This window comes from Bos taurus, chromosome 5 (assembly GCF_002263795.3).
Source record: "Bos taurus isolate L1 Dominette 01449 registration number 42190680 breed Hereford chromosome 5, ARS-UCD2.0, whole genome shotgun sequence".
In the NCBI taxonomy this organism is placed as follows: Eukaryota; Metazoa; Chordata; class Mammalia; order Artiodactyla; family Bovidae; genus Bos; species Bos taurus.
In genome coordinates, this window is record NC_037332.1 from 56,429,277 (window position 1) to 56,444,983 (window position 15,707).

General features: G+C 51.9%; 2 protein-coding genes across 5 annotated transcripts; one reads left to right on the forward strand and one right to left on the reverse strand.

Moving 5' to 3' along the window:
- The first annotated feature begins 1,157 nt into the window (after positions 1–1,157).
- Positions 1,158–9,098, forward strand: ZBTB39 (zinc finger and BTB domain containing 39). 4 transcript variants are annotated; one of them, XM_024992500.2, is made up of 2 exons: positions 1,158–1,298; positions 2,812–9,098. In XM_024992500.2, exon 2 carries the CDS (start codon positions 2,856–2,858, stop codon positions 4,977–4,979), a length of 2,124 nt encoding a protein of 707 aa, XP_024848268.1. In that variant the 5' UTR covers positions 1,158–1,298; positions 2,812–2,855; the 3' UTR covers positions 4,980–9,098. The 4 variants fall into 4 exon arrangements, with proteins under 4 accessions (XP_024848268.1, XP_059742939.1, XP_005206785.1 ...); XM_059886956.1 differs by having other exon boundaries at positions 1,223–2,019; XM_005206728.5 differs by having other exon boundaries at positions 1,223–1,768.
- Positions 9,099–11,731: 2,633 nt separating this feature from the next.
- On the reverse strand, positions 11,732–13,822 carry GPR182 (G protein-coupled receptor 182). Its single transcript, NM_001206417.1, has 2 exons — positions 13,707–13,822; positions 11,732–13,194 (listed from the first exon to the last, which is right to left on the reverse strand). Exon 2 carries the CDS (start codon positions 13,176–13,178, stop codon positions 11,997–11,999), a length of 1,182 nt encoding a protein of 393 aa, NP_001193346.1. The 5' UTR covers positions 13,179–13,194; positions 13,707–13,822; the 3' UTR covers positions 11,732–11,996.
- Positions 13,823–15,707: the final 1,885 nt, after the last annotated feature.

A 15,707-nucleotide genomic window follows, 5' to 3' on the forward strand; every position in this document is an offset into this window, starting at 1 on the left:
TGTATACTTCCATATACATGGGAGATACCCAGGAAAACTAAGACTTTCTTGACATTATCTACCCTTCTTTTCCCGGTTCAGAGACAAATGGACATTTCCCTTATAAATGTAAATGGCTCTTACAAAAGGGTAACCTCTGCTCATTTTTCAGAGCTTCTCCGCTGCCTGCTGCTTCTTAAAAATAATCCTTATGCCAAAGAAACATATGTTGGGGTGTCAAGTTCTGCTCCCCTCCAGGAAGGACAGGCTGCCCCAAACAGGCCTGCGCTGCCAAGGTGCAGCGGGATACTGTGAAATCCTTCATTTGGTGGTGCAGCTGGAAGGAGGGTCCACAATGAACTTTCAGAGGGTGGTCCACCGGGAGCCCAGCCCTCTAGTACTTGTTCTTCATTCAAACAGGCTTTGTTAAGCACCTTTCCTATGAACCAGAAGCCTGTGTGTTGGGGCGGGGGTGGGAGGGAGCAGCGGAGACACAGCCGTGTGCAGAACAACAGCTTCTGCCTTCAGGAAGCTCACTGCCTAGCTGCTGCTGGGGCTGCTAAGTTGCTTCAGTCGTGTCCGACTCTGTGCGATCCCATAGACGGCAGCCCACTAGGCTCCTCTGTCCCTGGGATTCTCCAGGCAAGAACACTGGAGTGGGGTGCCATTGCCTTCTCCGTACTGCCTAGCGGAGGAGACAAATAGTTAAAGTGGCAATCCTACAACTGTTTCTGAAACTACACCAGCAGACGTTTTGAGAGTAAACTTTTGGGACTGTGAGATGTAGAACAGGGGAGGCGATTTAAGCTTAGCCTTGGGATAGCGTTTTTCATTTCTCCAGGTACTAGGGCGAGGAGGGAGTGGTCCAGCACTTACAGGATCAGTGCTTCAAAAAAAGCCAGGCTTGGGTGGTGGTGGCCGTGAGGGCTGGAAACGTCCTGGCAAATGCCCGCGAGGGCCCGGTGGCGGCGGGCCCCAGGGGCTCGCGGGGGTCAGAAGTGGGGCCGGGGGTCCCCGGGTGGCGCAGTGGCTTCAGCCAGCCTGCTTCGCTCCCGGCCCCACCGTGTGGGGGCGCTGCCTCCTCCCTGGCGGCTGGGGGCGCTGCGGCCGAGCGGCGGGGGGCGCTGCCTCCTCCGGGACGGCGGGGGGCGCTGCGGGCCGGGCGGTGGGGGCGGCCCGGGCCGGCGCGGCGAGCGGCGCGGCGGATGGAGAGTCTGGCCGCGGCCGGCGGCGCCGCCTCCTCGTCGGGCCGGGCACGGCGGGCCGGGGCCTTTGTGTGAGGCGGCGGCGGCGATGGTGCTCGGGCCCCGCGGAGCCGGGTAAGCGCGGCCAGGCCGAGGGCTGCCCTGGCCGAGGCCCGACCCTCGTCCCGGCCTTTCTCTCGCTCTCGCTGGGCTCCCTCCCGCCCGCTACCCTCGGCCGGATCCATCCTCCCCCGCCGCGCGCCGACCCCCGCCGGCCCCGCCGCCGATCCCTTCGACCCCCGGCCGGCCCAGCGCCCCGCCGCCACCCCCTTGCCCCCGCCCGAGGTCGCCCTGAGGAATTCCCGGCTGTTTGGGGGAAGGGAGCGAGGTGCTTGATGCCCCCTAGATGGAGTGCCCCAGCCGGATCCAACGCCCTTCTTCCCGAATTCGACCCTCCAGAAGGGAGACCGTGGCGCCGCGCGGTTGTTGGGGTCCCTTCTCAGAAGTTCCGAATCCGTCCCCTCCCACTGCCGCTCGTGCTTCCCGGTGCCCCGACCTGCTGACCGTTGGTGTGTGGCCACCAGGGCCCCGGAGATCCTTCGCTGGTACCCAACAAAGCTCAGAGGCTTCCCGGGCCCCAGAAAAAGTTGGGAGTTAGTCCAGTGTGGTGAGGTGGAGGAAGGGGGCTGTGTTGCACAGGGCGAGTCATGAGGCTGAAGGAGAGGGCAACGAGTTTGGCTTTTTTCTGGCCTGCAGGACTCAAAAAGTGGGGGGAAAATGGTACTGAGCAAGACTTTAGGAGTTACCTGTGTAAATTGGATAGCTTCTTATCCCAAACCCTATCCCAAGGCATCAGGTAAATCTCTCAGTTCTGGTCAACATAAGCATAGCTCCTGAAAAGGGTGGGGAAAAAAAGACCCAAAGAGTATTTAGGTAATTCTAAATACCATAGTTGTGTTCGTCTTTACTTTACTTCTCTGACGTCACCCACAAGCTACAGAGAGTATGATAGAGCACTATCTGAATGGCCCTGGGCTAGGAGGCAGGTAGCTTAGATAGGGAAAGATGGGAACTCAAGAATAAGCAAGTGGTTTATTTTAGGGCCTGAAAGAACACAGCCGTGAGAGGAAAGGAAAGGATAAAGCATCTTTTCCCCAGTAGCTAATGGAGCTTGATAATTGTGTTCAAGTATGTGTATGGCATTTGGCCTAGTAAGGGAAGAGAATATACTCAGTGAGATTGGAAAGCTTGTATTCAGGAAGAAATTAGGAAATTAATATGAGAAAAGTTTGAACCATTTGCTCTGGTAATGAAATATAAGAAGGTATCAAGAGACTACTTTGGCTTTAAATCACTAGCTTCTGTCCAGTCAGGCTTGTCTTAGAGAACAGTTTATCAGATTTTTTTCAATATTTTTGGATTTTTTTGTGATCACTCTGTCTTGGGGGATGTGCAGGGAGATGTCTTGGGGGATGTGCAGGGAGAAAGGTCACTGTCCCATCACTTCTGCTGTCATTGTCCCCTCCAGCAGAATGGAGCAAGTTTATGTCCATTCACGCTTGCTCTCTACCTGGGGCTATTGTCCCGCAGAGCTCTTCACCTACAAGGATGTGTTTGGCCATCCACCTTATCCTTTTGCTATCCGCAGATTAACTGTGCTGATAAGGAGGCAACTTCACAGGAGCTGCTAAGATGGGCATGAGGATCAAACTGCAAAGCACCAACCACCCCAACAACCTGCTGAAAGAACTCAACAAGTGCCGGCTCTCGGAGACCATGTGCGATGTCACCATCGTGGTGGGGAGCCGTTCCTTCCCGGCCCACAAAGCTGTGCTGGCCTGTGCGGCTGGCTATTTCCAGAACCTCTTCCTCAACACTGGGCTTGATGCTGCCAGGACCTATGTGGTGGACTTTATCACTCCTGCCAACTTCGAGAAGATTCTAAGCTTTGTCTACACGTCAGAACTCTTCACGGACCTGATCAACGTCGGAGTCATCTACGAGGTAGCAGAGCGTCTGGGTATGGACGATCTCCTCCGGGCCTGTCACTCCACCTTTCCTGACCTGGAGAGCACTGCCGTGGCCAAGCCCCTGACCAGCACCAGTGAGAACCACTCTGGTACCCCGAGTTGTAGCTCAGTAGAACCCCCCCATCCCCTTGGAGAACTCCGGGGGAGCGGGGAGCACTTTGGTCCTGATAGAAACTATGCGTTACCTAGTGATGCTGGAGGAAACTATAAAGAGGAGGAGAGAAATGTTACCAGTGACACTAACCATAGCCTGCAGCCGCTGCCACCAAAGACAGAAGACCACGATGCCCCTGCTCCGTTCACATCTGTCCCCAGCGTGGTGACGCAGCCAGTCCTGGGCACTGTCAGCACGGGCATCCAAACCAGCACCAGCTCCTGCCAGCCATACAAAGTCCAGAGCAATGGAGACTTCAATAAGAACAGCTTCTTCACTCCTGACAGTGCAGTAGACATTACCACTGGGACCAACTCCTGTCTGAGCAACAGCGACCATTCCAAAGACCCAAGCTTTGGGCAGATGGATGAGCTCCAGTTGGAGGACCTGGGGGATGATGACTTGCAGTTTGAAGACCCCACTGAGGAGATTGGCACAGCTGAGGAGGTGATTGAATTGAGTGATGACAGTGAGGATGAGCTAACTTTTGGAGAGAGTGAAAACCGAGAGAATAAGGCCATGCCCTGCCAGGTATGCAAGAAGGTTCTAGAGCCCAACATTCAACTGATCCGACAACATGCTCGGGACCACGTGGACCTACTGACTGGCAACTGCAAGGTCTGTGAGACCCATTTCCAGGACCGGAACTCCCGGGTCACCCATGTTCTCTCCCACATCGGTATTTTCCTCTTCTCCTGCGACATGTGTGAAACTAAGTTCTTTACCCAGTGGCAACTGACCCTCCACCGACGGGATGGAATATTTGAGAACAACATCATCGTCCACCCCAACGACCCCTTGCCTGGGAAGCTGGGTCTCTTTGCAGGGGCGGTCTCTGCGGAGCTGAAATGTGCTGCCTGTGGGAAGGCATTGGCCAAAGATTTCCATGTGGTCCGGGGCCATATCCTTGACCATCTGAACCTGAAGGGCCAGGCCTGCAGCGTCTGTGACCAGCGCCACCTCAACCTCTGCAGCCTCATGTGGCACACACTTTCCCACCTTGGCATCTCTGTCTTCTCTTGCTCTGTGTGTGCAAACAGCTTTGTGGACTGGCATCTCCTGGAGAAGCACATGGCTGTGCACCAAAGCCTGGAAGATGCCCTCTTCCGCTGCCACTTGTGCAGCCAGAGCTTCAAGTCAGAGGCTGCCTATCGCTACCATGTCAGCCAGCACAAGTGCAACAGTGGCCTTGACACACGGCCTGGTTTTGGACTTCAGAACCCAGCTCTCCAGAAGCGGAAGCTGCCGGCAGAGGAGTTCCTGAGTGAGGAACTGGCGCTGCAGGGCCAACCCGGGAACAGCAAGTATAGCTGCAAGGTGTGCGGCAAAAGGTTTGCCCACACGAGTGAGTTTAACTACCACCGGCGGATCCACACGGGCGAGAAGCCGTACCAGTGTAAGGTGTGCCACAAGTTCTTCCGAGGCCGCTCGACCATCAAGTGCCACCTGAAGACGCACTCGGGGGCTCTCATGTATCGCTGCACGGTCTGTGGCCACTACAGCTCTACCCTTAACCTCATGAGCAAGCACGTCGGTGTGCACAAAGGCAGCCTCCCACCCGACTTCACCATCGAGCAAACCTTCATGTACATTATTCATTCCAAAGAAGCGGAGAAGAACCCGGACAGCTGACTGGGTCCCAGCAGAGCCAGGGGGAACTCCCAGGCGGCAGCCAGGACATTGGTTTTCTAATGGCTGTTGGTCCTGCCCCAGCTGAAGTTACAGTTTTGCCTTGCTAGGAATTCTGTTCTGTCCTGTGTTTAAAGAAGACAAAAGAATACATAGCACATGAACACTAACTGTTTCTGAGAAGCAGCGGCCCTGTCATGTTTACCTCCTTACCTGTTCTTGTCCATGGAGGGCTGTGTCTTTGATTCTTTGGAGGCTGGTTTTGGGATCTCATCAGGCAGTTGGTGTCAGCTAGATTCCCTTCCCCAGCCTCTTGAGTTTTAGTTTACTGATAGGTTTTATGCTGCTAAGAATCCAACCAACAGCCTCACTGAACAGAGGAGGTGGAGAGAGGTTTTCACTGTGGGTATTACTGCCGGATCTCCAACCGGGACAGCCAGCCAGGAGAGATTTTGGGAATGTGGTCATTCAGAAAAGACAAGGCAGCTCACCCTTGGGTGCTGGTCCCATCCCTTAGCAGGGACAAGCTGTCAGGGATGAGGGGCCTGCTTGTTCCAGGGCTCTAATCTGCTGATTGGACAGTAAAATCTCTTGGCAGCTGGATCCAAACCGGGGACAAAGCTTTCTGTTTAGGTCTGAAAGCTTTGGGATGAATCGTTGCCAGCCGCAAGAGGTGTCCTGCAGTGCTGCTGAAAGCAGCAGCCTGGGATGGACAGGAAGGGAGATTTCTCTTTTCCCCTCAATTCCAAAGAAATGTGATATTACGGAGTGGTGGCCCAGGATGTCAGGCCTTCCCTGTGGGCAAAAAAGACAGGGAGCCACTTTGATGTAGTCATCAATCATCTGGCCTCCCTCGACCCTGAGTTTCCTGGTGGAAGGGTGGGGATGTCTCTGAAGCAGCAGCCTTAATTTGCATCCAGTCTCCCACCTAGAAGTGTTTTTGGCCTATAGTGTAGATGTGAAGACCCCATGAGGTGGAGGGGTGGACTGTGAGCCCTTCAGGATTAAAGGGACCCGAGTAGCTGGATGTACATTCTGTCTGTCCCAGTCAGGTAACCTGTTGTTTACTTTGTGCTAACTGGGCCAGAGTTTTGGCAGCTCACCTTTGACCTGCTGGATTTATCCTGATCTGTCATTGTATGGCCACCAGAGGGCGCTGTTGACCAACAGCTGGTTCAAGCCCTCTCCAGGTGACTGGGTAAACCCCAGTCAGGGTTGCTGGTTGACTCTGTTCTTAGTTGCCTTTTGAGGGGATCTTGCCCAAAGAAGGCTTGAGGGAGAGAGCCCTCGGATCTCGCATCTCACAAGGTGGCACCTCCAAAACCCATACTACCTCACCTGCTCAGGCGAGCTCTGGGGGTCCCTGGCCTTGGCCCTGCCCCTGCCCCTCGTGGGACTCAGCAGCACCCCGGGCTGTTTTACAAGCAAGTAGTTTTAATTAACTCACAAAGCCTTTTTGGACATTAATATTTATTTATTTTTGTTTTTGTATACATATTACCCAGTATCTCTGTTGGCTAAGAGACTTCAGGAAAATGAGCTTCTCCCCAGCAAGTAGCCATATTCCAGGGGACAGTCCTGGCCAGATATTTGGGGAACAGGGGCTTGAACTAGGGGAGAACAGATCAAGCCTTTAAATAAGCAAATGCTTTTCTCTCCAGAGAAGTGTCTTGCAGAATAAACCCAGGGAGCCCTTTAGGGAATGGATATAAATTCTAGAAAGTTGAGGCTTGTTAAATCCCTGGACCTTTTATCCCCTTTCCATCCTGTGGTTGAGTAGGTTGGGGACTGGGTTGAGGGGATAAGATCACACGAAGGCCCTGTTTGCATATTTTCTCATTCTTCCTGAAGTTGGGAAGTTATAGTAACACATAGAAGTAAACCAAAGCCCTGGGGCCCTTTTGGACTTGCCCCCGGATCTCCCCCCAGCCCTAACTTATAATAAAGCCTTGGAGTTTTGTGTGCAAAGCTGTCCAGTGAGGTGACCGTTACTTGAAGGGACTTGTCAAGTGGCCGGCTTTCACTATCAGAATCCAATGAGTTAAATGTTCCCTTGGGATATTCTTGTTAGAAAGCAGTGCTGAGACTTTTCATCCCTGACTGACTGCTTCCTTTCTTCCCATTAGTCATTTAAGAAGCAAAGTGTGTAAAAGACCACAGTCAACTATCTTCTCAGCTTTTCAAGCCTGAGTGCTTTTTCTCCCAGATTGTGGGTGAGGACTGAGTTTTGAATGGCCAGATTTGAGAGTGGGGCTACTCCCGAGAAGCCAGCTGGGTAGCTGAGAATGGATCAGTATGCTGGAGAAACCCTTTTCCTTAACAGAGGGTTATCACTGATGCTGGGTAGTCTGTATACTTAACCTGAAACTGTGAAGTTTTCCCTTTTTGCCAGTAAACCAAAAAGCAAATCCTTGAAACTTTACCCCTAACACTAAATAAAAGACTGCACCCCCTGATCCTCCTGAGGCCAAGTGGTTGACCAGGGTGGCTTGGTTGGCTGCAGTCAGACATGTAGCAGGGTCAGTAGCTCATGAGGCTCATTGACCAAACACTGTCCCCCACGTGTCCCCCATATTCGCACCTCAACCCTTCCTCTGTTTGGAGTCATGTTTGCTTCCTCTGCCACCAGCCACTCTTTTCTGCACTCTTTTACTTGAAACACTATATTGTGGCAAAGGGCACTCTAAGATATCTGGTGGAAGGTATTAATTTTATTCTGAATTTAAAATATTTTCAATTGTCTGTTCATTGGGTTGTGTTGCCCTCTGCCCTGGAGCCCAGTTTAGCACTGTCTTCTGCTGTATCATTCCAAGGTTCGTTCTGTTTGATCCTTGAATGTCTTTTCTTTTTCATCCCCCACCTTTTTTTCTTGTTCAGTACTCAGGACTGGCTACATAATTTATAGAGCCCTTTGTTTAGAAACTATTAAGAATTTTTTGGCAACTAGAGCATTAAAGCAAACACAAGGCCATTCTCATCTTTTTTCCTAAGGGAAAGGGTGATACTCTTAATGTTCTTGTGTTAGTCGTTCAGTCGTTCTGACTCTTTGCAACCCCGTGGACTGTTGCCTGCCAGGCTCCTCTGTCCATGAAATTCTCCAGGCAAGGATACTGGGTTGGGTAGCCATTCCCTTCTCAAGGGGATCTTCTCGACCCAGGGATCCAACCCAGGTCTCCTGCATTGCAGGCAGATTCTTAACCATCTGAGCCACCAGGGAAGTCCCTGTTATTCTAATGGCACACTGTAAACAGCTGCTTGTGGCCAGAGGAAGGGATCAGTATCGTGGCGCTCCTCTGCCCATCCATGACTCACTGACGCTACAGGACCTGCCAGGAAGCTCTGCTGTACCCTGGTGTTTGGTCCTAAAGTTTCAGACTCCATGGAGTCTCTAGTTCATGGCTAGTTGGGAAGAAAGGAGGTGGGGATGGGAGTCAAGAAATAGGTAAAAATTCTTTTTGACATTCTTCTGGTCTATGAGTACCCTTTTGTCTCTAGGAAACCTCTGAGTTTAATGATCTTTTCCCCAGTCAGGTTTTGCTGCTGGTGAATATTCCTCTTCTGACCATCTGCTGTGCTCTATCACCCTCCGACCCCCAAACTATTCAACTTTGGAAGTGAATTTACACTTCTTCATATACGGACATGATTTTGTTGGCATGGAAGTGGGCTGTGTGCAGAAATCTGCCCATCTGGGAATCCTCGTGTGTCCTTTTCCCTAAATCCTGCACTGAACGAATCAGGAAGCAGGGCACACAGCGTTTGTTTCAATGTGCTTACTCATGGTAAACGTCATATCAGAATGAAAATGGAACTTTTACTTTGGATGTTTTCTTTAACACCCTTCCCCTGTCCAGTCCACCCTCCCCTCCCACCTCTACTAGCTACATCTCTTATGAAACTGAGAAGAGTTGTTGACATTTAACTCCTTCCATTAAATTAATAAGTACTGACCTCCTAATATTTAAGTGTTTACTATCTATTGCTGTAAAGTTTTGTATATTTTGTAAACTTCTTTTCTCAAATAGTAGATGTCTAAAATCGTTGTACATCTGATTCTTTTATATTCCATTGTTCAGCACAAAGTGTGGTTTTTATTTAGAATAAAAAAAAGGAAATTTGAAACAGTAGTTCTTTTCCTATTTACTGTGGTCTGCTCATCCTTCACAGTTCAGAGTATCTGGGCCATCACCCTCTCAGTAGCAATATTCTGCTCAGCGGATGCCAGAGTTCTTTCAGGTAGCACATTTCCTTTCCTGTAGCTGGAATTCCCCGGGGTTGACTTGATCTGTTTTTAGTGGAAAATTAACTCAATGACCTAACCTTTTCAGAGGGACCATCTGTAAGGGGAATCTTTTATTGGCCCAGAGAGAGCAGTGGGACTCTACTAATGTCTGGTTGGACCAGAGGGTTGGTCACAAATTGTCTTGCTGGTGCCATTCAACGTGACATGGTGTGTCGGAATGGAGAGAGGCAAATTCAGAGAGGGGGCAGAGGTTTGGCCTAATTTCATAAGGTTGGTAACCAACATTCCCCTACAGAGAGGAGACAGACCTGGAGTTAGGATGTGACATGGTCCCCTTGGTCTCAGGGCACACGGATTGGACCTGACCCCCATCAGTGCTCAGCAAACACAGAGCTGGGGGCCTTGCTGCCATCAGCCCCTTGCTTGCTTCTCAGGCCCTAAGGAAGTACCTGTGCTATCAGAGTGATCACTGGTTGCCAAAGTGGAGTCTGTGAGAAAAGAAGATGTTGGGAAAGTGGCCTCAGGTAACCTAGAATGTAACAGAGATGTAGATCTGGGTTTCCTTGAGGGAACTTCTGGAGCCTGATTTGGGAGCGGCAGTGATAAGGGCATTGGATCTGGGCTGGGTTTTTATGTGGGCACAGGGGAGGAAAGTCTTTATAATACATTCTCTGCATTGTTAGGTTCCTGGACTCCCCTAGTTGAAAAAGGCTCCAGCTCTGTACTACTGAGCAGCAGTTTGTAGCATGCTGCTGCTAAGTCGCTTCAGTCGTGTCCGACTCTCTGCGACCCCAGAGACGGCAGCCCACGAGGCTCCCCCGTCCCTGGGATTCTCCAGGCAAGAACACGAGTGGGTTGCCATTTCCTTCTCCAGTGCATGAAAGTGAAAAGTGAAAGTGAAGTCGCTCAGTCATGTCTGACTCTTCATGACGCCATGGACTGCAGCCTACCAGGCTCCTCCGTCCATGGGATTTTCCAGGCAAGAGTACTGGAGTGGGGTGCCATTGCCTTCTCCTTGTAGCATGCTGCTATTGCTAAGTCACTTCAGTCGTGTCCGACTCTGTGTGACCCAATGGACAGCAGCCCACCAGGCTCCCCCGTCCCTGGGATTCTCCAGGCAAGAACACTGGAGTGGGTTGCCATTTCCTTCTCCAATGCATGAAAGTGAAAAGTGAAAGTGAAGTTGCTCAGTCATGTCTGACTCTTAGCAACCCCATGGACTGAAGCCTACCAGGCTTCTCCATCCATGGGATTTTCCAGGCAAGAGTACTGGAGTGGGGTGCCATTGCCTTCTTGTAGCATGAAGACCCTTTAAATAAAAAGACCCTTTTTCAGGTTTGAGTCCAGTGAGCAAAGGGAGTTAAACGGACTTCCCTTGGTGCTCCTGACAAATGGGTTCATACAGTTCTGGAGCACATGTTTAATGCATTTGGTGAATCTGTTTAATGCATCTCAGATTTCCAAGAGCAGAGGGGGAGGCCCTCCAGGTCAGTGAGTAGCTATTCCAAATTAAACATTCCAGACATAACTGAGCACTTGAGCAGGACAGAAGGTCTCAGTGATTGTGTCCACAAGCCCCTCAATTCTCCACAGGCAGGATGCAGAGGCGGAGGGCTCAGGACTGGTGGGCTGGGGCCTGCTCTGAGGCGTTACTTCAGTCAAAGCGCTTCGTGGACAAGGTCCTAGTTTCCCAAACTGGTATATAGAGTCCTTTCCAGAAGACCTCCGTGTTTGCAAGGGGACTTCTGTTCCTGTCTATAGGACAAGTGTGAATAGAAGTTGCTGGACAGGAAAATTATGAGACTTGGCCAGGAAGAAAGAAGTCTGAGGGTGAAAACTGACTTAGGAGACACCAGGCCTCTGCCCTGTGACAGAACTGGAAGATTTCCACTTCCCACTCTCTGCAGGGGCAGGACTGAGGGACAGACCACCTGTGAGTGCCTGCTGCTACCCATCCTGAAGTCTGTTCCCAGAATGGTTGTCCCTTGATATTTTCCTGGGATCCAGAGAGAAAGGGAGGGACTGGGGGCAGAAGTCTGGAAACGTGCTAGACCCAGAGCTGGGGGCAGAGGGGCTATGAGCAGCATGGACTTCAGGACAGCTCCTCTGCTTGTGGGGGGAGGGGGATCAGGATGGACAAGGAGGAGAGTGTCAGCAAGCCCTTTCCTGAATGGTGGGGGAGGAGAGTCCTCCCAGCTGCAGGGTGCCTGTCTTGGACCTCGGCCTCACCCGTCCCTGCTGTCCCCACCCGCTCCATTTATCATCGCATTGAGGATGCACTGCTAGGAAACAGCCTGCTGAGGCCTCCTGGCTCCTTGGCCTCTGGCCTCTTGTCCCTGCAGCCTGCATGATGTGCTGGGAGGTCAACAAGCGCAAACACAAAAGGAAAGTTGTGTGCGGTTCCTGTGGAGCTCACTCTTTCCGGCCGGGGTGGTTTTTGCTGAGCATCTCTTTGGCCTCAGCTCCATTCCCAAACCCAGCTTGCAGTGCAGACTTGTTCAGAGACTCAGAGTCGTGTCTGTCTCTATTCTTTATTTCACCTTTTCCCCTGCATCTTCGGCACAAGGATGGTTTCAAATAGTACAACGCCAAGGATCTGCTCTCTTCCCCTGCCTGCCTCCCTCCCCGCCTCCCTCCCCATCCCCACCTCAATATTTGAAGACATACTCAATATTGGCCATGAGTACTCTAACCCTCTCCCATGCCACCCCCCCCTCCCCAGATCTCTCACCTACTTCCAGCTTTCTACTTCACTGGTGAGGACACTGGACTCTTCCTCAGCTGGCTACAAGAGACTGAGGAGCGGAGGTGGGTAGGGTATTTGCTGCCTGGAAGTTCAGGCTTGGGTGCTGGTGGGGGCCAGCTGCAGGGGGCTGGATACCCTCCTTGGTGATGATGATGGAATGCTGGGTGGAGGAGGAGGAGGAGGTGGAGGCATGTCTGCCCTCCCTGACCTGGACCTTGGGAAGGTAATGGACCACGGCATTGAGGAGCCGGCCCCGGAAGCTCGGGCTGAGGAAGTTATAAAGGATGGGGTTGACAACACAGTGGAGCATGGAGAAGCAGTCAATGATGTCGTAGAAGAAGTAGAGCAGGTGGGCCAGGTAGCAGTGGAGGGAGATGTGGGTGCCGTGAAGTGTGAGCAGCAGCAGGGTCAGGTGGTAGGGCAGCCAGCAGATGACAAAGACGGCTATGTAGGCACACACCAGCAGGCAGTGGCGCCGGCCCTCGGGCTGTCCTGTCTGCCGGAGCCGGCGGGCTGTCAGCACATTGAAGACGGCGATGAGGGGCAAGGGCAGCAGGAAGCCCAGGACAGTGGTGGACAGGGCCACCACCGTGGCCCATGTGCTGTATGTTTCAAAAGGCGCCATGAAGAGGCACATGGGCTCAAAGCTGTCCACCAGCCGGATGTGGACCACCTCAGGCAGCGGGATGAGGGCCGAGAGGACCCAGACCCCGGCACACACGGCCCTGCGCCCTCGGTGCTGGTGGCGCTGCCAGGAGGTAGAGGCGTTGGTGAGGGTGACGTAGCGGTCCACGCTGAGGCACACCAGGAAGAAGATGCTGCTGTACATGTTGGCATAGTAGAAATAGTGGGTGAAGCGGCAGGAGAAGCTGCCCCAGAGCCAGGTGTAGTCCAGCGTGGCCTCCAGCATCCACACTGGCAGAGACAGGATGATGCCCAGGTCGGCGATGGCCATATTGAGGACGTAGAGACGCAGCAGCCCCGCACGGGCCGAGCCCCGCCAGTTGACGCAGATCACCAGGAGGTTCTCCACCAGCCCGACCACAAAGATGGCCAGGTAGAGCACGAAGAGGGCTACGCGCTTGGTGTTCTCGTTGAGCTCCATGTGGCACTCGGGCAGGGTGTGGTTGAAGAAGTGGAGCAGCTCCGTCCAGTTGTAGATCTCTCCCACGTCCCTGGTGGGCGCCATGCTGGGCCCTGCGGTGGCCGACATGAGGACTGGCAAGTGCCTAATGGGGAGAAGGGAGGGCTGGAGGAGCAAGGGAGCCTCGAAGGCAGCCTTGTGTCCCCAAGGTCACAGGCCACGGGGGCCAGGAGGTTTTGGGGAAAGATCCTGAGTCTGAAGAGGAAGAAAGGGAAGTGTAACATTCGAACCACGAATAAATAGCACACAACTCACTGCCGGCTTTGACCCACGAACAGAAATATTCTGTTAAGGGGTCTCCGTGGTGGGAGAAGCCAGAGTCCAACTGCTTTCTTCCCGGCGACCAGTCCCCCTAGGTGGGTTCCATCTCCACTTCTCTCCTGGAGCTTCACTGCTTGGCCCTTTGTGCAGGCCTTCCTTAGGGGCTCCTGCTTTGTCTTGCTATTTAGGCCTTGCGTGTGGGACACACACACACACACACACACACACACGCACACACCCCTCCGCTTCATCCCTGGGGACATCTGTGGATCATGCAGGAAAACCAATCATCTCCAGACCCCACGCACTGCTTCCCTGAGAGAGGGAGACCCTCACCTGAGCTTTCCTGTCGAGAGCACCTCTGGTTGGGGAGGGCCGGTGGGTCTGGACCGTTGGGGAGCGGCAGGGAGGCTGAAGGGACTGTGGCTGTGGAGCTGGCTCTGCTGCAGACTTCAGGGCCGCCCTTCTCATCCGGGAAGCAGTATCACTGGCTGAGGCTCTGTGGGAGAGGGTCGGGGTTTTTCCTGCCTTCTCCCAATCCAGTTAGAGGGGAAGTCACAGCAAAAGTTCCAGTGTGGTGGTGACAGGGAGGAGTCAGGCTGCAAACATTAAAATCCAGACTCCTGTGGCTGGGTGAACTTACCTCTTTAAGCCTCAGTGCTCTCCTCTGCAAAATGGGACAACAATCATATCTCTTAATAAGGGTGTTTGTGAGAATTAAACGAGCCATCAAAGTGACATGCTAAAGCTTTATGTATGTATATATTTTCCACTGATAAACTGGATTGGAATCCCACTCTCCCCTGTCTCGACTCCTACTGAAATAGAACTGGATGGGGGTAGGAGGGCTAAAATAAATCTGAAAATTATTCAGATATAATCACTCTGGCCCTTCTGCTGAATGGCCACCCTGCCATTCCTCCAGCCTTCATTCTGTGATCTGAGGTGAGATTCTGGAGAGAGAGGTAAGACTGAATGGGGAGGGGACTCTGCTGAGCTTCAGGGAGACTCCTGGATGGGGAGGGGGAGGTGAACAGCATTCTCCAGCCCTCAAGCTCCATACTGCTCCAGCCAAGTATGGAGGAGAGAGAGAAGACAGACAGACACCAGGCTTCTTCCAAGCCGAGAGGAAGGCTCGGAACCCCGGATGTGTGTTCTTGGTGAGCATCTTGTGTCAGCTGAGCTTTTTCATCTCAGTTAGTCATTTGATCCCCCAGGAAGCCCTGTGGGGAGGGAGGGTGGGCTTCCTTATCCAGAGATGTTGCCTGTCTCACACAAGCCACACAGCAGCATCCAAGTGAGAGCAGAGCCACCTGGAGCTGGGCCCATGCTTTGTGGGGCCAGGGGTGTGTTGGCTGGAGGGGATTGGACATACATAAATTAATAGAGGTGAAATCCCTATGACAATATTAATATTTTAAAGTTTACAATTCTGTGGCATTTAGTATTCACATTGCTGTGCAACCATACCTCTATGTAATTCCAAAATATTTTCGTCACCCCAGCAGAAAATTTTGTCACATCCGTTAAGCCTGCACTCTCAAGTCTGCTCTCTCTTCAGTCCTGGCAACCACTGTTCTGCTTTCTGTCTCTCTGGTTTTATGTATTGTGCCCAGCAGCTCAGTCGTTTCCAACTCTTTGTGATCCCATGGTCTGTAGCCCACCGGGCTCCTCTGTCCATGGAATTTTCCAGGCAAGTATACTGGAGTGGGTTGCCATTTCCTCCTGCAGGGGATCTTCCCGACCCAGTGATCGAACCCATATCTCTTGCATCTCCTGCATTGTCAGGTGGATTCTTTACTACTAGCACCACCTGGCAAGCCACTTATGTATTAAAGACAATTAATATCAGTTGAATCATACAATGTGAGACCTTTGTGTCTTTTCTTTTTCACTTAGCATAATATTAAAAGATTTTAAAAATTGAACTATGGGTGATTTCCAGTGTTATGTTAGTTTCTGGTATATAGCAAAGTGATTCAGTTATATATATATTCTTTTTTTTTGGACCATGCTGCACAGAGAATCTTAGTTCCCCAACCAGGGATCCAGCCCATTCCCCCTGCAGTGGAAGCATGGAGTCATAACCAATGGATCACCAGTGGTTATATAGTTTATTATAGGGTATTGAATATAGTTCCTATGCTATACAGTAAGACCTTATTGCTTATCTATTTTACACATGGTAGTTTGTATCTGCTAATCCCAAACTCCTAATTTATCCCCCCCACCACCTTTCCCCTTTGGTAACCATAAGTTTGTTTTCTATGTCCGTGAGTGTTTCTGTTTTGTAAATAAGTTTATTTGTATCATATTTTAGATTCCAATCTAAGTGAT